This window comes from Erythrolamprus reginae, chromosome 11 (assembly GCF_031021105.1).
Source record: "Erythrolamprus reginae isolate rEryReg1 chromosome 11, rEryReg1.hap1, whole genome shotgun sequence".
NCBI lineage: Eukaryota > Metazoa > Chordata > Lepidosauria > Squamata > Dipsadidae > Erythrolamprus > Erythrolamprus reginae.
Genome location: NC_091960.1, coordinates 12,510,002 through 12,535,933, shown reverse-complemented (window position 1 = coordinate 12,535,933; position 25,932 = coordinate 12,510,002). Strand labels below are relative to the sequence as shown.

Below are 25,932 nucleotides of genomic sequence, written 5' to 3'. Positions count from 1 at the left end.
TTGACTTTGTTCGTCAGTAGATCACAAAAAGTGATCACACATCTGAATTTTTGATCATGTGATCACAGGGATGTTACAACTGTTGTATGAAACACGGTCATAAGTTAATTGTTCAAGTGCTGTTGTAACTTTGAACGGTCACTAAACAAATGATTGCAAGCAAACGTCTACCTCTACAAGACAAAATTGTCCTCATCTCTTTTCACAATACAGAATAATGACAAGGGTTGGAGGCCAAGAAAGAAATGGATAGCACAACAGATTTGCATTCAAACCACCAAATAACTTGACTCAGCTATTGTATACAGCAGTGTTTCCCAACCTTGGCCACTTGAAGTTAGATTGACTGTATGCGTGTTTTTAATATTCTGGGGTTGTTTTTTATGAATTTTTTAGTTTAAAATTGTAATTGGATTGGTGGGTATTGGATTTGTTATTACGTATTGTTTTTACCTTGCTGTGAGCCGCCCCGAGTTTGCGGAGAGGGGCGGCATATAAATCCAATAAATCTAATCTAATAAATCTATATTCAAATGGCCAAGGTTGGGAAACACTGCTATACAGAACCTTTGGCCAGATGCCATGATATGTAAAACATAAGAGTTGCAAATTCTAACCCTAAATCCATCCAGGAAACGCAAGGAGATAAAACGATGTGCCAGGGAGCCTATTCATTCCCAAGGTCGTCTCGGAAACAACTGTCTTCCTTCTATTCAAATCCTTCATAGAGGGAGCGTATCCACTTCTTAATTGTGTTCTGAATCCACGGCACAACACAGCAAACTTTGGCATAGACTCCTGGGTTGCCTTTTTGAGCACACACATACCTCCCCCAAGAAACTACACCTTCAAGTCGCCCGTTGCAGATGAGCGGACCTCCAGAGTCACCCTACAAGAAGGGAAGAGGGAAAAGGCAGAAATTGTCACTTAGCACTCCCGTATTGATCTTATCCTAGTTTAATTTCAAGAAAAATATTTTTTTTTTATTTTATTCATTTTTTCAAGTACATATTAGTGGTATACAAAGATATAACAATATTTGTATTCAATAATCCCTCATTTTTTGCAGGGGATGCATTCCAAGACCACCCGTGAAAAATGAATTTCCATGAAGTAGAGGAAATATATTTTTTAATGTATTTAATGAGTATTTGGGCTTTTAAAACCCACCCTTTGCATTAAACAGTCATTCTATAATGTTTCTCAGCTGGAACTACATGCAATATCCTACCAGTTTCTTTAATAGAGTACAGTAGCACTGTAGAAGAATTTTATGAATTTTTAATGGATTTAAAATTTTCAATGGAATTAATGGATTTAAGCCCCCTTTGAAAACCCATGAAGTAGCGAATCTGCAAAAGATGAATTGCGAAGTAGCGAGGGATTACTGTACACGATAGTGGTAAAAGAGAAACATTAGGACAGGGGACGGAAGGCACTCTGGTGCACTTATGCATGCCCCTTACTGACCTCTTAGGAATCGGGTGAGGTCAACAGTGGATAGTCAAAGGCAGTGATGGGTTCCTACAGGTACGGTTAGGTATGCAGTACTGGTAGCAAAATTTTGGTCAGGTACATAGTTTTTTCCTTCTGGGCTCTGGGTATGTTTTTCCTATCACAGTAAATGAGTTTGAATGTGTATAATTTTAGAAGAGCTGTACGTGCCTGTGTGTGTATACATACACATAGAGTTTATATAGTAGATAATGTATATTATTGTGTGCCTGTGTGTAATATGTATGTATATGGCATATATACATAGAAGTAAATAGTATATTTTGGATGTTCAGTAATAGTAAATAGATATGAAAATTGTATCTCTTTGAGTCGAGGAGAGGCCAGGCACCCTAACCCAAACCCTTGACGTGAAAGACGTCAAGTTGGCCACCTTTAAGCCAGTGACATGACCTTTAGCCACTCCCAGTCACATGATAGTCAAGCCACTCCCACCTGGTCACATAGCCGGCAAGCCACACCCATAAAATAAGTCACACCCACAGTGTGGTAATAAATTTTTTTGTAGCCCTTCACTGGTCCAAGGGTAAAATTTGGGGGGTTAGGTGATGATACTACAGAGTTCATTTTTATCTTATTATGCCAGCCTAAGCACTAAGCGCAGATCCCAGTATCAGCACTTTTGCCCACCCTTTTTATTTATTTATTTATTTATTTATTTATTTATTTTATTTATTTTGTCATACAAATATAGTATTGTATTGTAGTATGTTTAACATAATATAAGTATAAAGTAGAGATAGTAAAGATAGAAAGACATTAGGACAGGAACGGTAGGCACGAAGGTGCACATGCACGCCCCTTACAGACCTCTTAGAAAAGGGGAGAGGTCTATTGTAGATAATGAAAGGTTGAAGATTTTGGGATTGGGGAAAGAACCAACAGAGTCCGGTAGTGAATTCCAGGCGTTGACCACTCTATTGCTGAAATCGTATTTTCTGCACTCTAGTTTGGAGCGATTTACATTTAGTTTGTATCTATTGCATGCTCTTGTGTTGTGGTTGTTAAAGGTGAAATACATGCCACTGAGCCATGATGGAACCGTATACAGTAGTCCCTCGCTGTATCGCGCTTCACCTGCCGCGGCTTCACTTCATCGCGGGTTTTGAAGTCAGCTTCATTTGAATCATTTCACCACACAAACGAGCGCTAGAATAATTCCAGCGGGACTCCCAAATGATGAGTGGGGTGGGGACTGAGCTCTGGCGGAGGCCCGTCCCCTTGTTCAATCCTCCTCGCCAGTGCCGAAAGGAAAAAAAAGAAAGGAACGCGACGCAGCGGGGATTTCCAGACTGGGCTCGAGGGCGGAAGAGAGAGAGAGAGAAAAAAAGAAACAGCCGGGGCAGCTCACCAGGGACTTTACAGCCGGGGCAAGGCAAAAAACACAACATTTGGCCGAACTGCTGCAAAGAACAGAGTAAGTAGTAGTGGGGGGAAAGGTTAGCCGGCCGTTTCTCGCCTCCAGGCATCCGGAGCTGGTGGGAAGGAGGATAAATTCCCCATCGCGGATTTCACCTATCGCGGCCAGGTCTGGAACGTAACTCCCGCGATAGGTGAGGGACTACTGTATAGGTAATCCTTGACTTACAACCTTTCATTTAGTGACTCTTTAAAGTTACAACTGCACTGAAAAAAAGTGACTTACTACCAGCACTTCCAACGAAGTGTGCTTGGCAACAGGCATGTATTTATGATAGTTGCAGCACTCTGGAGTTACCATTGTGATGCTCATTTGTGGCCTTCCCAGCTGCCTTTCAACAAGGAAAGATAATGGATGATGCTATTAAGAATTGCAGTCTAGTTGTGGGATTCCTTTTTTTTTACTGCCAGTTCTGTGGGCGTGGCTTGGTGGGCGTGGCAGGGGAAGGTTACTGCAAAATCCCCATTTCCTCCCGATCAGCTGGGACTCGGGAAGCAGAGAATAGATGGGGATGGGGCCAGCCAGATGTGGTACTTACCAGTTCTCCAGACTACTCAAAATGTCTGCTACCGGTTTTCCAGAATAATCCCACCTCTGAATTGCACAACTCACTTAACAACCACAACGATTTGCTTAAAACCATGGCAAAAAAAGCCTTGACTGACTTAACTGCCTTGCTTAGCAATGGAAATCTTAATCCTGATTATGGTAATAAGTGAAGGACTATCTGTATCTGCCTCTAATCGTTATGAAACCACTATAACTCTCATATAAAGTGTTTTTTTTTAATCAGGCAACCTTGTCTAACCAAAAGCTAGAGATATAACAAGCAGGAAGAGAGAGATTGTGATCCCGCTGTATAGAGTGCTGGTAAGACCCCATTTGGAATACTGTGTTCAGTTCTGGAGACCTCACCTACAAAAAGATATTGATAAAATTGAACGGGTCCAAAGATGGGCTACAAGAATGGTGGAAGGTCTTAAGCATAAAACTTATCAGGAAAGACTTCATGAACTCAGACAGAAGGGGACAGAAGGGAAAGGGGGGGGCATGATGGAAACATTTAAATATGTTAAACGGTTAAATAAGGTTTGGGAGGGAAGTGTTTTTAATAGGAAAGTGAACACAAGAAAAAGGGGGCACAATCTGAGGTTAGTTGGGGGGAAATCAGAAGCAACGTGAGAAAATATTATTTGACCGAAAGAGTAGTAGATGCTTGGAACAAACTTCCAGCAGACGTGGTTGGTAAAGAGAGAGAGAGAGAGAGACGGAGAGAGAGAGGTAGAGTGCTGTACTGCAGGCCACTGAAGCTGACTGTAGATGTGGAGGTCAGTGGTTCAAATCTCAAGGTTGATTCAGCCTTCCATCCTTCCGAGGTGGGTAAAATGAGGACCCGGATTGTGGGGGCAATAGGCTGGCTCTGTTAAAAAGTGCTATTGCTAACATGTTGTAAGCCGCCCTGAGTTTAAGGGCAGCATAAAAATCGAATAAACAAAATAAACAAATAAATAAATCCACAGTAACTGAATTGAAACATGCCTGGGATAAACATAGATCCACCCTAAGATAAAATACAGGAAATAGTATAAGGGCAGACTAAATTGACCATGAGGTCTTTTTCTGCCATCAATCATCTATGTTTCTATGTTTCAAATGAGGGATGGAGCCTACCGCTTCCACTTTCGCTTTTCAGCCCCAGTCTAGCAGCCTTTAGCAGGCAGTCGCTTTTGGGACAAACTACTTTTGTGTTGGATTTTTATTTTACCCTTTATTTCTATGTCAATAAAATAAAAATACACCTTTCCCACTGTTGTGGTTAGCTCTGGCCCAGCTCCTGCCCCAAGGACTGTGGATGTGGGGGAGACATCCACATGCTGCAGGCCTGTTTTGCCCCCGGTGGAATCTGCTGATGAAGGCTCCTCTGACCAAGAAGACATGAGTGACAGGGAGGAGGAGAGTGTGGCAGACAGCTCAGAAGGAGATCAATTATCTAGCTCCTCCTTGGATTCAGAACAAGAGTTAATGATACAGCCACGCATGCGGAGAGCGATGCATAGGCAGCAACAACTGAGAGATTATTATCAAAGAAAATGAGGCCAACTGTGGTTGGGTGGGGCTGTGGTCATTAGTGAGGCTGCTATAAATAGCAGCCTGTGGGTTTGGCCATTGTGGAGGATTATCTGATCGTTGTGTTTCATGCCTGCTTTGCTGACTTTGACCTTTTGTGTGCTGATTTTTCCCTGCTTTGAAACTAAACCAGAGCAAAGTGTATTTCACTTTGTGAAAGAAGAAGGACTGTGAATTGCCTCACAGCTGCAAGCTAAGTATCACAGAACTGATAAGGGACTTGTACAAATTACCAGTTTGTTTGGAGACGAGTGCTCTATGCTATACCAAAAGAGGGCTTAGTTTAAGTGAATTTTCATGATAAAGAACATTGCTTTAAATTTTCAAACTGTGTGTGTCTGAAATTTGTACTTGTGAATTTTCGGGAGGATTCTACCAGAGAGCCCGACAGAACAACCACATTCTTAAAAGCTTCTACATCACAGGGCCAAAACCGCCATCATCTCTCATCTTACCTGGCAAGAGTCAATGCCGCCTTGAGGTACTCCCGCACACAACATGTGTGACGTGATCCTATCACGATACGCCTTATTGCATTGTTTGGATGGAACAATGCTGACATTTGCACATTGCATCATGGACGGAAGTTTGTCTGCAAGACATACCAATTGGACAATAGTAACGGACACCAAAAGCAAGTTAGTGATGCATGAACACATATCTGTGGCTTTTTAGTTGTTCCTGGGAGAGGCGTTCATTTAAAGTTCACCTTTGTCTTTCTAATTGGGACAATTGCCAGATTTCATCCAACAAGCAGAACTCGAGCCAACTATGGAATGATATATTTTCTTATTATTGGCCCAAGTCTGTCTGAATGTCTGAACAGACATCCAAAATCGGTTTGGGATCTCTTTGATTACGTTGACTGGGAATTATGGGAGGCAGAGCCCTAACTGTTCTGGAGAACATGAATTTGGGGAATGTTGACTGAATTGTCTAATGGTTTGGTTGAGCCAGTTCTTAGGTTTATATTCAGATACAAGTTGGAAACTGAAAGTTGAGACTTCCAAGCTTAATTTATAATTTGTCTTCCAACGTTGCTCCAATATTGCACTTTTACGTCAAGTTACACCAAACCCTTGAGTATTTCTAGTTTTTATTAATTATACTCGAAGAGCCTTCTAAAATTAATTCAAACACCAACCCTAATCCTGGCTCTAGCCTTAACTCTAACCCCCAATCCCAACCCCATCCCTAACCCTCATTTTTTAAAGTTCATCCTTTTTAGAAGTACAGTGGTACATCTACCTAAGAACACCTCTACTTATGAACTTTTCTAGATAAGAACCGGGTGTTCAGGATTTTTTTGCCTCTTCTCAAGAACCATTTTCCACTTACAAACCCGAGCCTCTGAAACTGTAACCAGAAAAGTTAGGGAGAAGCCTACGTGGGGCCTCTCTAGGAATCTCCTGGGAGGAAACAGGGCCAGAAAAGGTGTGGAGAAGCCTCTGTGGGGCCTCTTCAGGAATCTCCTGAGAAGAAACAGGGCCAGAAAAGGTGTGGAGAAGCCTCTGTGGGGCCTCTTCAGGAATCTCCTGGGAAGAAACAGGGCCAGAAAAGGTGTGGAGAAGCCTCTGTGGGGCCTCTTCAGGAATCTCCTGGGAAGAAACAGGGCCAGAAAAGGTGTGGAGAAGCCTCTGTGGGGCCTCTCTAGGAATCTCCTGGGAAGAAACAGGGCCAGAAAAGGTGTGGAGAAGCCTCTGTGGGGCCTCTCTAGGAATCTCCTGGGAAGAAACAGGGCCAGAAAAGGTGTGGAGAAGCCTCTGTGGGGCCTCTTCAGGAATCTCCTGGGAGGAAACAGGGCCAGAAAAGGTGGGGAGAAGCCTCTGTGGGGCCTCTCTAGGAATGTCTAGGAGGAAACAGGGCTGGAAAAGGCAGGGAGAAGCCTCTGTGGGGCCTCTCTAGGAATCTCCTGTGAGGGAACAGGGCCTCCACCCTCTCTGTGGTTTCCCCAATCGCACACATTATTTGCATTTACATTGATTCCCATGGGAAAAATTGCTTCTTCTTACAAACCTTTCTACTTAAGAACCTGGTCACGGAACGAATTAAGTTCGTAAGTAGAGGTACCACTGTACACAGGTCATTTCACAATTGTCTGTCTCAACACTTACAATGCAATAAGTCAAACTGAATTTAGGAGTGGGAGATTAAACATGGTAGGAAATTGATGCCAAGAGGAAAGCAGCATTTGCCCATCCCATTCTGCCCCCTTACTTTGAGGTGATTTGATCGTGCCCCAGCCTGAAACAGCGCATCGTGTCCCATCCTTAGGGCAACTGGAAGGCAGTCGTGTGACATTAACTGCTTTAGTGATTACGGCACAGGGTTTGAGCCGAACAAGCATGTAATCCTTGTCCATTTTCTTTCTATTGTATCCGGGGTGTGTGATAGCTTCGGCAATATCCACGCACTGCTCCGTTGGTTCGACTTTTTTCAGATTGTACTTTCCTAAACATACCTTCACTCTGTATGAAATAAAAGAGAACAGAACAAGAAAATCATGAACAAAGTTGAGAAACGCCACCTTATAGAAACTAGATATTATTACATACTATGTAATTACGTATTACGTAGCTTCTTCCCTGGCAATATTACAATATTATAATATTACACAATATTACACATCAAAACGTCGCTACAGAGCACTGCACACCAAGACAACTAGACACAAGAACAGGTTTTTTCCGAACACCATCACTCTACTAAACAAATAATTCCCTCAACACTGTCAGACTTTCTACTAAATCTGCACTTCTATTCTACTAGTTTTTCTCATCATTCCTATCACCCATTTCCTCCCATGTTGACTGTATGACTGTAACGTGTTGTTTATATCCTAAGATTTTTATTAATATTGCTTCTTCATTGCTTATTTGACCCCTATGACAATCATTAAGTGTCGTACGACATGATTCTTGACAAATGTATATTTTATTTTATGTACGCTGAGAGCATATGCACCAAGACAAATTCCTTGTGTGTCCAATCACACTTGGCCAATAAAATTCTATTCTATTCTATTCTATTCTATTCTAACCAGAGTTTACAAAACACTTGTTAGACCAATTCTGGAATACAGCTCACCTGTCAGGAACCCGCACTTCATATGAGACATTAATACAATCAAGAGAGTCCAAAAATATTTCACAAGAGTCCTTCACTCCTCCACCCGCAACAAAATACCTTATACCACCAGACTTGAAATACTGGGCTTAGACAATTAACAACTAGTTTCCACCCATTGCTTCTTGTTCTACCCTCAGGTGCTTTGCAGAATAGGTTGACTCCTTCGTTTTTGTGAAAACCCCTGAGATATTGGAACACTCCCTCCTGGTCCTTCTTTTCATTAAAGTAGCCATGCCCAGCTCCTGTAACCGTTCTTCATATGTTTTAGCCTCCAGTCCCCTAATCATCTTTGTAGCTCTTCTCTGCACTTTTTCTAGAGTCTCAACATCCTTTTTGCATCGTGGTGACCAAAACTGAATGCAGTATTCCAAATGTGGCCTTACCAAGGCCTCAGAAAGTGGCATTAACACTTCACATGATCTTGATTCTATCCCTCTGTTAATGCAGCCTAGAACTGTGTTGGCTATTTTGGCAGCTGCTGCACACCGCTGGCTCATAGAAACATAGAAACATAGCAGACTGACGGCAGAAAAAGACCTCATGGTCCATCTAATCTGCCCTTATACTATTTCCTGTATTTTATCTTACAATGGATATATGTTTATCCCAGGCATGTTTAAATTCAGTTACTGTGGATTTACCAACCATGTCTGCTGGAAGTTTGTTCCAAGGATCTACTACTCTTTCAGTGAAATAATATTTTCTCACGTTGCTTCTGATCTTCCCCCCAACTAACTTCAGATTGTGTCCCCTTGTTCTTGTGTTCACTTTCCTATTAAAAACACTTCCCTACTGAACCTTATTTAACCCTTTAACATATTTAAAAGTTTCGCTCATGTCCCCCCTTTTCCTTCTGTCCTCCAGACTATACAGATTGAGTTCATGAAGTCTTTCCTGATACATTTTATGCTTAAGATCTTCCACCATTCTTGTAGCCCGTCTTTGGACCCATTCAGTTTTGTCAATAATTAAATGGTTGTCCACTAGGACTCCAAGATCCCTCTCACAGTTACTACTGTTGAGCAATGTACCACATACACTGTACCTGTGTGCTTTGTTTTTCTTGCCTAAATGTAGAACCTTACTTTTTTCACCCCGAATTTCATTTTGTTAGATAGCGCCCATTGTTCAAGTTTGTCAAGATTCTTCTGTGTTTTGCGTCTATCTTCTGGAGTGTTGGCTATGCCTGCCAGTTTGATGTCATCTGCAAATTTGATATGTTCCCCATCTATCCCCTCGTCCAAGTCATTGATGAAGATGTTGAAAAGTACTGGTACTTGCCTGGTGGTAGCAGAGTTTGCTTGTTTTTGAACTGCATTTGCCTGGTTCTCACAACAATACCATCCATGGTGATATAATGTGTGGGTTTTTTTGTTTGTTTTTCAGTCGGTGTCAAACATGGACTGTTGTGGTTAGCTCTGGCCCAGCTCCTGCCCCAAGGACTGTGGATGTGGGGGAGACATCCACATGCTGCAGGCCTGTTTTGCCCCCTGCTGATGAAGGCTCCTCTGACCAAGAAGACATGAGTGACAGGGAGGAGGAGAGTGGGGCAGACAGCTCAGAAGGAGATCAATTATCTAGCTCCTCCTTGGATTCAGAACAAGAGTTAATGATACAGCTACCCATGCGGAGAGCAATGCATAGACAACAACAACTGAGAGATTATTATCAAAGAAAATGAGGCCACCTGTGGTTGGGTGGGGCTGTGGTAATTAGTGAGGCTGCTATAAATAGCAGCCTGTGGGTTTGGCCATTGTGGAGGATTATCTGATCCTTGTGTTTCGTGACTGCTTTACTGACTTTGACCTTTTGTGTGCGGATTTCCCCCCGCTTTGAAACTAAACCAGGACAAAGTGTGTTTCACTTTGTGAAAGAAGAAGGACTGTGAATTACCTCCCAGCTGCAAGCTAAGTATCACAGAGCTGATAAGGGACTTGTACAAATTACCAGTTTGTTTGGAGACGAGTGCTCTTTGCTATACCAAAAGAGGGCTTGGTTTAAGTGAATTTTCATTATAAAGAACATTGTTTTGAATTTTCAAACGTGTGTGTGTCTGAAATTTGTACCTGTGAATTTTTGGGAGGATTCTACCAGAGAGCCCGACAGAACAATGGACAATGTGAAGAGTTTTAATTAGCTACTTCATTTCCCAATGCATAATTGACAGGAATCTTCCCAGATGGGCATTTTGCACCTGGGCCCGACTAGACAAGGTCCAAATACGTCTATTTAAGGATTACGGACTAATTTCCCACTTGACTCCTCCCTCAGCTCAGCCAGTCTCTCCCCTATAGTCAACTTGATGCTGTTTTGGACTGAGAAAACAGGACTATCTCATGATTTCCCATCTGGCTTCCATGCCTAAAGGACAATGTCACCTGCTGGGTCTCCCCATTCTTAGCACCTTAACCACTATATCCAGTATATTCCAGACAGCTCATCTGTCTGGAACCCACACCGCATTTCGGACCTAAACACTTTAGAAAATGTCCAGAGATACTTTGCTAGAAGAGCCCTCCACTCCTCCACTCGCAACAGAATACCCTACGCAACTAGGTTTAGAAAGCTTAGAACTACGTCGCCTTAAACACAACCTAAGCATAGCCCATAAAATCATCTGCTACTACGTCCTTCATGTCAACGACTACTTCAACTTCGACCACAATAATACATGGGCACACAACAGATAAACCGCTTCAAACTCGACTGTAGGAAATATGACTAACAACCGAGTAGTTAATGCATGGAACTCACTACCTGACTCTGTCGTATCATCACCTAACCCCCAAAACTTTACCCTTAGATTATCCACTGTTGACCTCACCCCAAGTCTACGGAGAGGGGCGGCATACAAATCTAATAAATAAATAACTAAATAAAATAAATAAATTCCTAAGAGGTCAGTAAGGGGTGTGCATAAGTGCACCAGAGTGCCTTCCGTCCCCTGTCCTAATGTTTCTCTCTTGTTAGTATCATGTATATAAACATTGCTATATCTTTGTATATTACCAATACGTACTTGACAAAACAAACAAACAAATAAAATAAAACTGGTTTTCAAGGCAAGGCCTATGATAAATATCCTTACCATTCTCCCTATTGCGTCATGCAAATTTCTTTTTGACTTACTTTTTTCTGGGTCTACAATGGGCTGCTGTCAACATCCAACATGGGTGCACCAAGCTTCCTCCACAATAAATCCTCCGGTTGCCTTTATTTCCAGTTACAATAGCTGCCTGGAAGGGACGGGAATTTGATCTGCAGTTATATCCACCTATGATTCGGTCACCACCAATACTTTCCTGTGCCAAGACTTGAGATAAAAGCACACCAAAGGGGGAAAAAATGGTCATCAGAGTATCATTTGCTAGAACCTAGCCTGCTCCTTCGACATCTCCGCTTGATATTTTTCTAAAACCAACCTGAGCACGAAGTCCATCTACATTCAACGCAGGGATGGGTTCCAATTTCTTTCCCTTCAAGTTTGTAACGTGACGGATGTGCGCGCAAAACACCCAGAAATTTAGAATTTAGAATAACCAAGTTGGAAGGGACCTTGGAGGTCTTCTAGTCCAACCCCCTGCTTAGGCAGGAAACCCTACACCACTTCAGAAAAATGGTTATCAGACATCTTCTTAAATGGTTATCCAACATCTTCTTAAAAACTTCCAGTGTTGGAGCATTCACAGCTTCTGAAGGCAAGCTATTCATTCCACTGATTAATTGTTCTAACTGTCAGGAAATTTCTCCTTAGTTCTAAGTTGTTTCTCTCCTTGATTAGTTTCCATCCATTGCTTCTTGTCCTACCCTCAGCTGCTTTGGAGAATAGCTTGACCCCCTCTTCTTTGTGGCAGCCCCTGAGATATTGGAACACTGCTCTCATGTCTCCCCTAATCCTTCTTTTCTTTAAATTAGCCATACCAAATTCTAGCAACTGTTTTTCAAATGTTTTAGCCTCCAGTCCCCTAATCATCTTTGTTGCTCTTCTCTGCACTCTTTCTAGAGTCTCAAAATCTTTTTTACATTGCGACGACCAAAAGAAAAGGAATGAAAACCTGAGCACTGGGCCACTGTTATGTCATAGACACTGAAATATCAACCTTGGATATTATTTTATTTATTTATTTATTTATTTATTTATTTATTTATTCATTCATTCATTCATTCATTCATTCATTTATTCATTCATTTATTTATTTATTGTTTTTTATTTATTTGTTTGTTTGTTTGTTTGTTTATTTATTTATTTATTTATTTATTTATTTATTTATTTATTTATTTATTTATTTATTTATTTATTTATTTATTTATTTATTTATTTATTTATTTATTTATTTATTTATTTATTTATTTATTTATTTATTTATTTATTTATTTATTTATTTATTTATTTATTTATTTATTTATTTATTAGATTTGTATGCCACCCCTCTCCGTAGACTCGGAGCGGCTCACAGCAATAATAAACAATATATAACAAATCTAATAATTTAAAAGCAACACTAAAAGCCCCATTATTAAAAGCAAACATACACACAAGCATACCATACATAACTGTATAGGCCCGGGGGAGATGTTTCAATTCCCCCATGCCTGACGGCAAAGGTGGGTTTTAAGGAGTTTATGAAAGGCGAGGAAGGTGGGGGCAGTTCTAATCTCTGGGGGGAGCTGGTACCAGAGGGTCGGGGCCACCACAGAGAAGGCTCTTCCCCTGGGTCCCGCCAAACGACATTGTTTAGTTGACGGGACCCGGAGAAGGCCAACTCTCTGGGACCTAATCAGTCGCTGGGATTCGTGCGGCAGAAGGCGGTCCCAGAGATATTCTGGTCCGGTGCCATGAAGGGCTTTATAGGTAATGATCAACACTTTGAATTGTGACTGGAAACTGATCGGCAACCAATGCAGACTGCGGAATGTTGGAGTAACATGGGCATATTTGGGAAAACCCATGATTGCTCTCGCAGCTGCATTCTGCACGATCTGAAGTTTCTGAACACTCTTCAAAGGTAGCCCCATGTAGAGTGTGTTACAGTAGTCGAGCCTCGAGGTGATGAGGCCGTGAGTGACTGTGAGCAGTGACTCCCGGTCCAGATAGGGCCGCAACTGGTGCACCAGGTGAACCTGGGCAAACGCCCCCCTCGCCACAGCTGAAAGATGTTTCTCTAATGTGAGCTGTGGATCGAGGGGGACGTCCCAGTTGTGGACCCTCTCTGAGGGGGGTCAATAATTCCCCCCCCCCCCAGGGTGATGGACGGACAGATGGGATTGTCCTTGGGAGGCAAAACCCACAGCCACTCCGTCTTATCAGGAATTTATGTCATAGACACTGAAATATCAACCTTGGATATTATGCACCGAATTGGGGTCCAAGGGCTACCTTCTGTCTGGAGATGTACCAGATTGTTTTCATTGGAAAAGTGAGACCAGGTTGGAAAGAAGGAGAATGGGAGAAACTTCAAACTTACTTGCTTTCAGTTAGCACCTGGAGAGCAGAATAGGCTAAGAATGTAAACATGTCTTCCATACTCTGATAGGTAAATAGCAAATCTATTGACATTATTATTGTACAGGAGGTATAGTGTATAGTATGTATCTATCTAAACCAGAATGTACACATTTGATAGAAAAGTATGCTTTTTGTCTTCATTCTTAAGAGGAGAGGAGGTCTGCTCTGATAGAGGAGTATGTTGGTAGCTCAGGTTTGAACTGTAAGGTCCTTGATGCTCCTTGAACTCAGCTGTTTTCTTGTACACATTTCATTACCAAACTAATAGGTGAACTCCCGCATACAGATGGGACCAGAACAATCTAGAACTTAACACACTCAAAACCGTAGAAATGGTGGTAGACTTTAGGAGAAACCCTTCCACCTCTCACAATACTAGACAACACAGTATCAACAGTAGAGAGCTTCAAATTTCTAGGTTCTATCATATCTCAAGACCTAAAATGGTCACCTAACATCAAAAACATCATCAAAAAAGCACAACAAAGAATGTTCTTTCTGCGCCAGCTCAGGAAGCTCAAACTGCCCAAGGAGCTGCTGATACAGTTCTACAGAGGAATAATTGAGTCTGTCATCTGCACCTCTATAACTGTCTGGTTTAGTGTTGCAACCCAACAGGACCGACACAGACTTCAGAGGAGAATCAGAACTGCAGAAAAAACAATTGCTGCCAACCTGCCTTCCATTGAGGACCTGTATACTGCACGAGTCAAAAAGAGGGTGGGGAAAATATTTACTGACCCCTCGCATTCTGGACACAGTGTCAACTTCTACCCTCAAAATGTCGCTACAGAGCACTGCACACCAAGACAACTAGACACAAGAACGCCATCACTCTACTAAACAAATAATTCCCTCAACACTGTCAGACTTTCTACTAAGTCTGTACTTCTATTCTACTAGTTTTTTCTCATCATTCCTATCATCCTTTTCCTCCCACTTAGGACTGTATGACTGTAACGTGTTGCTTGTATCCTAAGATTTTTATTAATATTGATTGTTTCTTTATTGCTTATTTGACCCCTATGGCAATCATTGTTGTACCACATGATTCTTGACAAATGTATCTTTTTCTTTTATGTACGCTGAGAGCATATGCACCAAGACAAATTCCTTGTGTGTCCAATCATACTTAACCAATAAAGAATTCTATCCTATCCTATCCTATCCTATTCTATTCTATTAAGTAACATCATCAGTGTTAGCCAACTATCTTATTTCAGAGTACTTGAAGACAATCTTTCCCTATCTTTCTTTCTTCCCCATCTTGTTATAGCGTTGTTGTTTTTAATCTTGCTGACATATCTTTTCCCAACCACAAACACAGAATGACCTGCCATCCTCTTTTTCCCCCTATCTTGTCCCTATAATGCTGCTTTCATCAGCACCCAAGTTTAAACGGTAGACAGGATTAAGTTATTCTGAGCTCTTTTCTTTTTAAAGAATGGTAAAATCTCAGTTTAACTGCTCATTCAGGAGAGGCGGTTATCCTGAATGTTGTTACATTGCAAATCTCATTTTTCCCAGCAGTTCATGACATATACGTTATGGTGTCATGATGCAAATGATATAAATTGGCGTGAATTAAATAATTTGTGTCCTAACACAAATGTCACAAATTACTGCTAGTGATGTACAGTTAAGGTAAAAACTAGAATACTTCAGACACAATATGCTTATCTGCTATTTCCAAAGGAATTTGTTCTGTTACTTTCAGAGTAACAGGAAGTCACAGGATGTAAACGGGGTCATTTCATTGAGGTTTTACTATAGACTGGAAGATAAAGTATATATTTGTATTTGTATTTATTTGATTTGTATGCCGCCCCTCTCCGAAGACTCGGGGCGTCTAACAACAATAAAAAGACAATGTGAACAAATCTAATATTAAAAACAATCTAAAAAACCCCAATTTAAAGAACCAATCGTACAAACAAGCATACCATGTATAAATTCTATAAGCCTAGGGGGAAGGGAAAATTTCAATTCCCCCATGCCTGACGACAGAGGTGGGTTTTAAGGAGCTTGCGAAAGGCAAGGAGGGTGGGGGCAACTCTGATATCTGGGGGGAGCTGGTTCCATAGGGTCGGGGCCGCCACAGAGAAGGCTCTTCTCCTGGGTCCCGCCAAACTGTTTGCTGTTTGACATGTGCATTTCTTTAAATATTTGTATTTCATTTATTCCATCATAGATTTATAACTCTCATTTTGTTTGTCACTACAAATAATAGAAATCTTTACTGTTGTATGTCCAGAAAAGGAAATGAGAGATACTATTTTGAATTTACAAGGCGTTCCACTTTAGATTTCCAGATTTAAACACAACATTTTTGCTTCATACTGGGGTCAGACGGATTATTTTGCATGATGTCGCCTCCTCCTCTACTTAGCTCTTGGTATTGAATGAAAAGATCCTAATAAAGCTTACAAATAAGAAAAGTTTGGTTATCTCCAGTGAAAGGCTACCAAACTTTTTACTACCACACTGTGGGCGCGGCTTATGCAGGACGCCCTACATTTTCTTTCAACATCTTTCAGTGCAAATTGGGTGCTCTGGGGTGGAGATCCATTTTTGCTACCCCACTGTGTCCCCCCCCCAATCTGGGCAGCAGCCCACCCGTGGTTATCTCCCAGTTCGTCAGAGTGACATCATGGAATCCACTCGGTTAGTGCCAGTGTTTGGGTGCCACCATTTTTTTTAAAAAAATAATTACATTAAATTTATTTACTCATTGAATTGTTTTTATTTTGGGGGGATTATTTTCCCTTGGGTTTTTTTTTTCTGCACATGCACAGAAGCCAAGTTTATGGCACTGTGCATAGGTCACCATTTTGGTTTTGGCTTTAAAAAAAAACCACCCAGATTCCCCCCCCCCACTACATATGTGCGTGCACACAAAGTGTGCATGCGCCCACGAGGCATGACCATGTGATGCGGGAGGAAGCGAACCATCAGTGAAGCATGTTAGAAGCCACCCCTGGTTCCCTGGAGTTAATTTCCTTACCTGTCGAGCTCACCAAAAGTAACCCCCAAAATAATTGCTTCATCCTTGGTTTTGTGAGGTCAACTGGAACCCCAAAGTCCTGGGACAATTGGCTGCAGGGCGAGAGATCTGGAAAGAACAAATGCATGGATATTGCAAGATTAAATCAGGATTACTGGCCTCCTCTGTGCCAGTAATTACGAGCATTAATACTGGTAACTGTGCATGTAAACAGTGCTCCTATAATTATTATCCATAATGCATTATCATTAATTTTGTCCTGCTGCGAAACATTGGTAAACACTTCCTGTGGGTGAGACACAGATGGGTTTAACTGGGCAGGGAAGGTTGGAAATTTTACTCCGCTTATTTATTTATTTAAATTATTTATATGGCCACCTCTCTCAGTGACAGTGGATTTTCATTGTCTGTGGTCATAATAAAATAATAGAAATGGTGAGAAAATGAAGGAGGACAAGGCGGCTGATTTGCCACATATGTTCCTTTGGCTTCAGGGTGCTCCCTAAAAAAGGATTTTTCTAAATCACCCTCAGAGGGGGTCACTCACTCTCCAAAAAGACCTGGACTTTGTCTCAGACTGGTCTAACACCTGGCAACTTCAAATATCAACCAACAAATGCTCTACCCTCTACATCGGCAAAAAGAATCCAAACCGCACATACGAACTGAATAAACAATCTCTCATTGCCAACCCACACTCAGTAAAAGACCTTGGAATACTAATATCGAATGACCTAAGTGCTAAAGCCCACTGCAACAATATCGCCAAAAAAGCTTCTAGAGTTGTTAACCTGATCCTACGTAGCTTCTGCTCAGGCAATCTCACACTACTCACAAGAGCCTATAAAACTTTTGCCAGACCCATCCTAGACTACTGCTCATCTGTCTGGAACCCATACCACATCTCAGACATCAACACCCTTGAAAATGTCCAAAGATATTTCACCAGAAGAGCCCTTCACTCCTCCACTCGAAACAGAATATCCTACAAAAATAGACTATCTATCCTGGGTCTTGAAAGCTTAGAACTGCGGCGCCTAAAACACGATTTGAGTATTGCCCACAAGATCATATGCTGCAACGTCCTACCGGTCAATGACTACTTCAGCTTCAACCGCAATAACACAAGAGCATGCAACAGATTCAAACTTAATACGAACCGCTCCAAACTTGACTGTAAAAAATATGATTTCAACAATCAAGTTACCGAAGCGTGGAACTCATTGCTGGACTCAATTGTGTCAACCCCTAACCCCCAACATTTCTCCCTTAGACTATCCACGATTGACCTCTCCAGGTTCCTAAGAGGCCAGTAAGGGGCGTACATAAGTTCACTGGTGTGCCTTTTGTCCCCTGTCCAATTGTCTTTCCTTTCTCTCACTTATCATATATATTTTCTTTCTTTCATATATCCTCTCCTCTACGTTCACTTTACCCTTATATATATTACTACATGTCTATTTTTCTTCCTATGTATTTGTGTATTGGACAAATGAATAAATAAATAAAAATAAGTAAAAAATAAATAAAGATATTTTTTATGTATTTAACGAGTATTTGGACTTTTAAAACCCACCCTTTGCATTAAACAGTCATTCTATAATGTTTCTCAAATGGAACTACATGTGATACCCTACCAGTTTCTTTAATAGAGTACAGCAGCACTGTAGAAGAATTTTATGAATTTTTAATGGATTTAAAATTTTCAATGGATTTAATGGATTTAAGCCTCCTTTGAAAACCCGTGAAGTAGCGAATCCACAAAAGATGAACCGCGAAGTAGCAAGGGATTACTGAATATAGATTCTTAGTCGCTTTTGAACATGAGGTATATAAAAGGAAGCATTACAATAGTACTGTACAACATTTAACATTCAAAATTTTGAATGACAGAAACATCATGGGATTGGTACTAGAACAATGTTACATAATTTGGAAGGGGGGCAAAAAGTAGTTAGTCTATCACTGTGTTTTAGCTGTTTCTCTTCCAACTTTTCTTTTGAGACACATCATTATTGGAACCAAATAAAGTGAGATGAGAGATTGATTAAATAAATCGGTATGTGAAAATCTGAATACTAACTAAATTGAATTTTTGCTTCCAACAAAAGATAATTTTTTTGTTGGAAAAAAACCTATTAAAATATGCATTATTATTTTTTAATGTTTCAGTATTTGATACATTGAATTTTCTATTCTTGCACAGTGAAATGCTTCTCTGATATATATTTAGTTATAGGGGGGAGGAAAAAGGAGAACCCACACAACTGAATGTTTGCCTATCGTATCTATTAATCCCCACATTTTTTGACTTTAAACAAATTATACAAATGCACACACACACACACATACATGTGTGTATGTGTATGATTTCTCACTCACCTGTACCTCCAATCTTCAGATGCAATCTGATAAGGGGTAAAAGAACATCTGTATTTGAGAGATTCCTGTAGCAAAGCAAAAAAAGTCCTTGTAAACATTTAAGTTTGCCTATAATTATTATCCATAATGTATAATGCATGGTTGATAAGGAATCCTGATCCAATAAGAATGAGAGACAGAGAGAGAAAGAGAGAGACAGACAGACAGACAGACAGGCAGGCAGAGACAGAGAGAGAGAGAGAGAGAGAGAGAGACAGGCAGTTTTCAGAGATGAGTTTTTGCACATAAATAATTCAATAACCAGTCATAAATAATCCCAATAAAATTTCTAGGAAGTCCCTTTATTGCTGGTCTGAGCAAAGGATTAGACTCAATTACCTAAATAACTCTTTCCAATACTGTAATACAATTCGACGCTGCCTTCTTCCAATTTAGACAATGGATTTATAGCTTCCTTTTCAGCCACTTAAGTAAGACACACATTTCAACTAGTGTTTGCACACCCAGTTAAAATAGATCTTTGTAATCTACTTCATGTTATCCAGAGCCAGAAGTATAGTATATTGGACGATGCCCAAATCTGAAACATATTTTTTTCAATTTGTGTTCCATATAACTTGGGTTTCCCGACATGATTAATATCTGGCATGATTTAAAAAGTGGGGAGAAGGGAAAAGGGAGCGGATCTGACATGTTTATCCAAGAGCATCAAAATTTTGAAATCATTTATAACTTCTCTTACTGCGTGGTTCTGATCTATGATCCGTGCATAGATCCCAGAAATGTAAAAAAAAAACCCCAACAATAACCCCCAAAAAACCTTTTACATAAACAATTTTGTTTAAATCTCTTGCAATAACAGGTTTCCTCAGCAATCTTCCATCTCTTTCATGAAGACAATGTATTAGGAAGGGAAATTGCAAATTTTACACCATTCTTTTTTTTTAAAAATAATTGATAATATTCCACGAAGGGGTACAATATTGATAGGCATTGCAATGCCATCCCACGTAGCCCATTCCAAAAGATTAAATACAGTAGCATTGTCTCTTGTCCAAATTTAAGACCGATAGTCAAATATCAGGAGTGAAATTCTGAATTTAATCTCACTCACCTGTGGTTCTTGATAAAGCTTCAGATGGAAGGCAGCCTTGTCACTGTTGTCTAAAAGAGGACAATGAGTGACTAATGGAGAAGTTAACATTTAAATGCCGGAGAAGGAGGATGTCCTGGATGTGATTCCTTGCATAATGTATCACAGGTTTGGAGCATCCACTGTGACTCAAAGTAGTGGTTGTATATCGTCCAATCTCTTTCCTAGCAAGGAACCCACATTGAAATCTGAACGGGCCAACCAACAAGCGCCTGGGTCCACCCTCCGCCTCTTCATATTGTGTCTCTTGAAGAAACATCAGGATCTTCCTAGAATATAATGGAGAAAATGTAGTAAGCTTTCCCCACCCCATTATAGAGTGTAGTTCTCTCTGATAATGCATTGTTTGAGTGTCGCTGGTAGAGAAATGTGGAAACTAGGTGGCCAATATTTGAACTTAAAGAGAGCGCAGCTCCTGGAGAACCTGTAAGGCTAGCTGTTCAGCTCCAAGGATAAACAAAGCTTTATTCCTTGTCAGAAAGCAAGATCCAAACCCTCTATTTCGTGTTGGACACATGCATCAAGGGATGGGTTCTAATAATAATAATAATAATAATAATAATTATTATTATTATTATTATTATTATTATTTATTAGATTTGTATGCCACCCCTCTCCGAAGACTTGGGGTGGCTCACAACAATAATAAAAACAATGTTACAGTGGAACAAATCTTAATGTTAAAAGAGAAAAAACATATAAAACACCATCATTTAAAACAAAACAACACATATATACCAAACATAAAGTATAAAAGTCTGGGGAAGGTGTCTCAGTTCCCCCATGCCTGGCGATATAGGTGGGTCTTGAGTAGCTTATGAAAGACAAGGAGGGTGGGGGCAGTTCTAATCTCCGGGGGGAGTTGATTCCAGAGGGCAGGGGCTGCCACAGAGAAGGCTCTTCCCCAGGGCCCACCAAACGACATTGTTTAGTCGACGGGACCCAGAGAAGGCCAACTCTGTGGGACCTTATCAGTTGCTGGGATTCGTGTGGTAGCAGGCGGTTCCGGAGGTACTCTGGTCCAGTGCCATGTAGGGCTTTAAAGGTCATAACCAACACTTTGAATTGTGACCGGAAACTGATCAGCAGTTCTAACTGTAGTATCATCACCTAACCCCCAAAATTTTATCCTTAGACCAGTGATGGCGAACCTATGGCACGGGTGCCACAAGTGGCACGCGGAGCCATATCTGCTGGCATGTGAGCTGTTGCCCTAGCTCAGCTCCAATATTTACAGCTCATCAGTCTGGAACCCATATCACATCTCGGACATCAACACCCTTGAAAATGTCCAAAGATACTTCACCAGAAGAGCCCTTTACTCCTCCACTCGAAACAGAAAACCCTATGAAACCAGATTTACAATCACGGATCTAGAAAGCTTAGAACTACAACGCCTTAAACATGATCTAAGTATTGCCCACAAGATCATATGCTGCAATGTCCTGCCTGTCAATGACTACTTCAGCTTCAACCACAACAACACAAGAGCACGCAACAGATACAAACTTAATATTAACCGCTCCAAACTGGACTGTAAAAAATATGACTTTAGCAATCGAGCTGTAAAAGTGTGGAACTCACTACCGGACTCCACAGTGTCTACCCCTAACCCCCAACATTTTTCCCTTAGACTATCCATGATGGACCTTTCTAAGTTTCTAAGAAGTCAGTAAGGGGCGTGAACAAGTGCACTAGGGACAGGGTGCCTTCTGTCCCCTGTCCAATTATCTCTCCTATATCTTATATTTCTTTTCTTCCACTTATATATCTCTATATCTCCCCCTCTATCCTCCATTGATGTATTATACTTTATTCTTATATCTTCATCCTATCCTTCCTTCCTTCCTTCCTTCCTTCCTTTCTTTCTCTTTTACTAGTATCATGTATATAAATATTGTAACATCTTTGTATATCACCACTACGTATTTGACAAAACAAATGAATAAAATAAATAAAAATAAAAAACTTACCCCATTGCCGGTTTGCTTCCTCCCATGCCGCCTTGGTGCGCCCCGCACATGTGCACAGACATAAACAGTGGCAAACAATTCCCCAAAAAATCCAGAAAAAGGCAAAAAACAAGATAGAGATCATATGCACAGTGCCGGAAGCTCGGCTTATGCGCATGTGCAGAAAAAACCTGGAAAATAATCCCCCCCCCCCAAAAAAAAATCTAAAAAAAATCCAAAAAAAAGATCGCAGCGTCCACGGATCAGCACTGACTGACCTAGTTCTGTGATGTCATCATAACATCACCAGCGGGTCGCTACTGGTTCAGATGAACCAACCCGAACCAGGAGGAATCCACCTCTGTATGCATCATTCTTTACTTGTCTTGATTCAGGGCCCAAATTCAGAAAACAAGTAGAATTATTAGCTTTGAATGGGAATCTATACCTGGCCTTTTAAACATTCAGATAAATTTGGCAGGGAATATGACTTAGCTCCATGCATGACAAGCTGGTTAATTGTTCTAACTGTCAGGAAATTTCTCCTTAGTTCTAAGTTGCTTCTCTCCTTGTTTAGTTTCCACCCATTGCTTCTTGTTCTACCCTCAGGTGCTTTGGAGAATAGGTTGGCTCCCTCTTCGTTGTGGCAACCCCTGAAATATTGGAACACTGCTAATTGAATGTGAATTAATGTGCATTTAATGAGCCATAATCTCTTCTTATATTAACTGATACTTCTTTAGTCATTGTGAAGCTTGACTCCTTTGAGTCAAGTTCAATGGTTGGTTACTTCAGAGGCTGTTGCAATAAAGGTGGATTTAAAAAAAACACAGACAAAAATTTTTGTTTTATACTACAGTACAGTACTCCCTTGCTATACCGCGCTTCACCTACTGCGGCTTCACTTCATCGCGGGTTTCTGAGGAAGTCGATCGGCAGATTTAAACAGCCCGCCGAACTCGATCTGCAGGTTTTTCAAAAATAAAAAATAAAAATCTAAAATTGTAAATACTGTATTTAAATACTGTATCTAAAATAAATACTGTGTGGGAAGGGTTTATAAACACTTAAAACAATGAAAACTTACCAAACAATTACAATATAAATACTTAAATAAGTACTATCAGTCGATAAATTCCCCATCGCGGCTTTCACCTATCGCGGCCAGGTCTGGAACGTAACACCAGCGATAGGTGAGGGACTACTGTATTTCTAGACCAGACAGGAATACCTCTCTCCAGCAAACATTGCTTGTGCCTGAAGTTGCAATATAAGAACATCTGGATGGCCATGGCTTTTCTCCCCTATAAAAGGAGTAAAAACTTATTAGCGGATATGGGTTCTTCAAGCATCTTATAATTCAGTTATATATAATTGACTAATCTAAGAAATTTAATAGTATTGGGACAGGGGTGTCAAACTCAAGGCCGCCCTGAGTCTTCAGAGAAGGGCAGCATATAAGTCCAACAAATAAATATTCAAAGTGTTGGTCTTGACCTACAAAGCCCTTCATGGCATCGGACCAAAATATCTCCGGGACTGCCTTCTGCCACACGAATCCCAGCGACCGATTAGGTCCCACAGAGTTGGCCTTCTCCGGGTCCCGTCGACTAAACAATGTCGTTTGGCGGGTCCCAGGGGAAGAGCCTTCTCTGTGGCGGCCCCAACCCTCTGGAACCAGCTCCCCCCTGAGATTAGAACTGCCCCCACCCTCCTTGCCTTCCGCAAACTCCTTAAAACCCACCTCTGCCATCAGGCATGGGGGAACTGAACTATCTTCCCCAGGCCTATACTGTTTATGTATGGTATGTTGTGTGCATGGTTTTTTTAAAAAATTATGGGTTTTTAGCTTTCTAATTATTGAATTTGTATTATATATTGTTTTCTGTTGCTGTTGTGAGCCGCCCCGAGTCTGCGGAGAGGGGCGGCATACAAATTTAATTATTATTATTATTATTAATAATAATAATAATAATAATAATAATAATAATAATAATAATAATAAATAGATAAATAAGCCCCAGGGGCCGGATCTGGCCCACAGGGGAGTTTAGATATGCCCCATGGGGCTACCCTGGAAACAACAAAGGACTGGCCTGTGGTGCCTCTATCAGTGAAAAATGGAGATTGGGAGGATTCCTGAGCTCTGTTTTCGCTTGCAGAGGGTTGCAGGAGGCTGTTGCAGCTGAAAACAGAGCCCGGGAAACCATTTTGGCTGGCAGAGCACTTGTGCCACCACAGGCGCCCCCAATACATAGAAACATAGAAGATTGGTGGCAGACAAAGACCTCATGGTCCCCTTATGCTATTTCCTGTATTTTATCTTAGGATGGATATACGTTTATCCCAAGCATGTTTAAATTCAGTTACTGTAGATTTACCAACCACGTCTGCTGGAAGTTTGTTCCAAGCATCTACTAATCTTTCAGTCAAATAATATTTCCTCACGTTGCTTCTGATCTTTCACCCCAACTAACCTCCGATTGTGTCCCCTTGTTCTTGTGTTCACTTTCCTATTAAAATCACTTCCCTCCTGAACTTATTTGACCCTTTAACATATTTAAATGTTTCGATCATGTCCCCCCCTTTCCCTTCTGTCCTCCAGACTATACAGATTGAGTTCATGAAGTCTTTCTTGATAAGTTTTATGCTTAAGATCTTCCACCATTTTTTTAGCCCGTCTTTGGACCCGTTCAATTTTATCAATATCACTTTGTAGGTCAGGACTCCAGAACTGAGCACAGTATTCCAAAAGTGGTCTCACCAGCGCTCTATACAGCGGGATCACTATCTCCCTCTTCCTGCTTGTTATACCTCTAGCTATGCAGCCACGCATTCTACTCACTTTCCCTACCGCCTGACCGCACTGTTCACCCATTCTGAGACTGTCAGAAATCACTAAGTGATGTCACACAAGTGACATGAGGCTGGTAATGTCTACCCTGGCCCCACACACCCCTGCTGACCTCCCCCGAGGTCAAAAATAACCCTGATATCGCCCTTAATGAAATTGAGTTTGACAACCCTACATTAGGAGATGTGAGAATGTGAATTTCTAGTAGACAGTATTCCTGCATCCCTTCCGGGAAGGGAAAAAGTATGAAGAACAATTGGAGCTGTTTGATACGGCTAACCTGGAGGGAAGGAAATTATTTCTACCCAGGTTGTCTAATAATCCATTGATTAAAAACCTGCAACACCAAGCATTTTCTTACAATGAAATCTGTGCATTCTACTACTAGTATTTTTTTCCTTCATCATTCCTATCACCCATCTCCTCCCACTTATGACTGTATGACTGTAACTTGCTGCTTGTATCCTTAAGATTTTTATTAATGTTGATTGTTTCCTCATTGCTTAGTTGACCCTTATGACAATCGTTAAGTGTTGTACCTCATGATTCTTGACAAGTGTATATTTTATTTTATGTACACTGAGAGCATATGCACCAAAGACAAATTCCTTGTGTGTCCAATCATACTTGGCCAATAAAGAATTCTCTTCTCTTCTCTACTATTCTATTGAGAAATAAACTCCAGGAAATTAAATTAGATTTATTATTTATTATTTATTATTATTATTTATTGGATTTGTATGCCGCCCCTCTCTGCAGACTCGGGGCGGCTAACAACAGTGGTAAAACAACATGAACAATCCAATTAATAAAAACAACTAAAAAACCCTTATTATAAAAAACCAAACATACACACAAACATACCATGCATAACTTGTAATAGCCCAGGG

General features: G+C 40.8%; 1 protein-coding gene across 1 annotated transcript; it reads right to left on the bottom strand.

The window, feature by feature from the left end:
- Positions 1–709: 709 nt before the first annotated feature.
- Positions 710–22,214, bottom strand: LOC139174346 (trypsin-like). Its single transcript, XM_070764643.1, has 7 exons — positions 22,210–22,214; positions 19,084–19,109; positions 16,702–16,809; positions 11,321–11,504; positions 7,280–7,530; positions 5,518–5,654; positions 710–889 (listed from the first exon to the last, which is right to left on the bottom strand). Exons 1-7 carry the CDS (start codon positions 22,212–22,214, stop codon positions 710–712), a joined length of 891 nt encoding a protein of 296 aa, XP_070620744.1.
- Between the last annotated feature and the right edge of the window lie 3,718 nt (positions 22,215–25,932).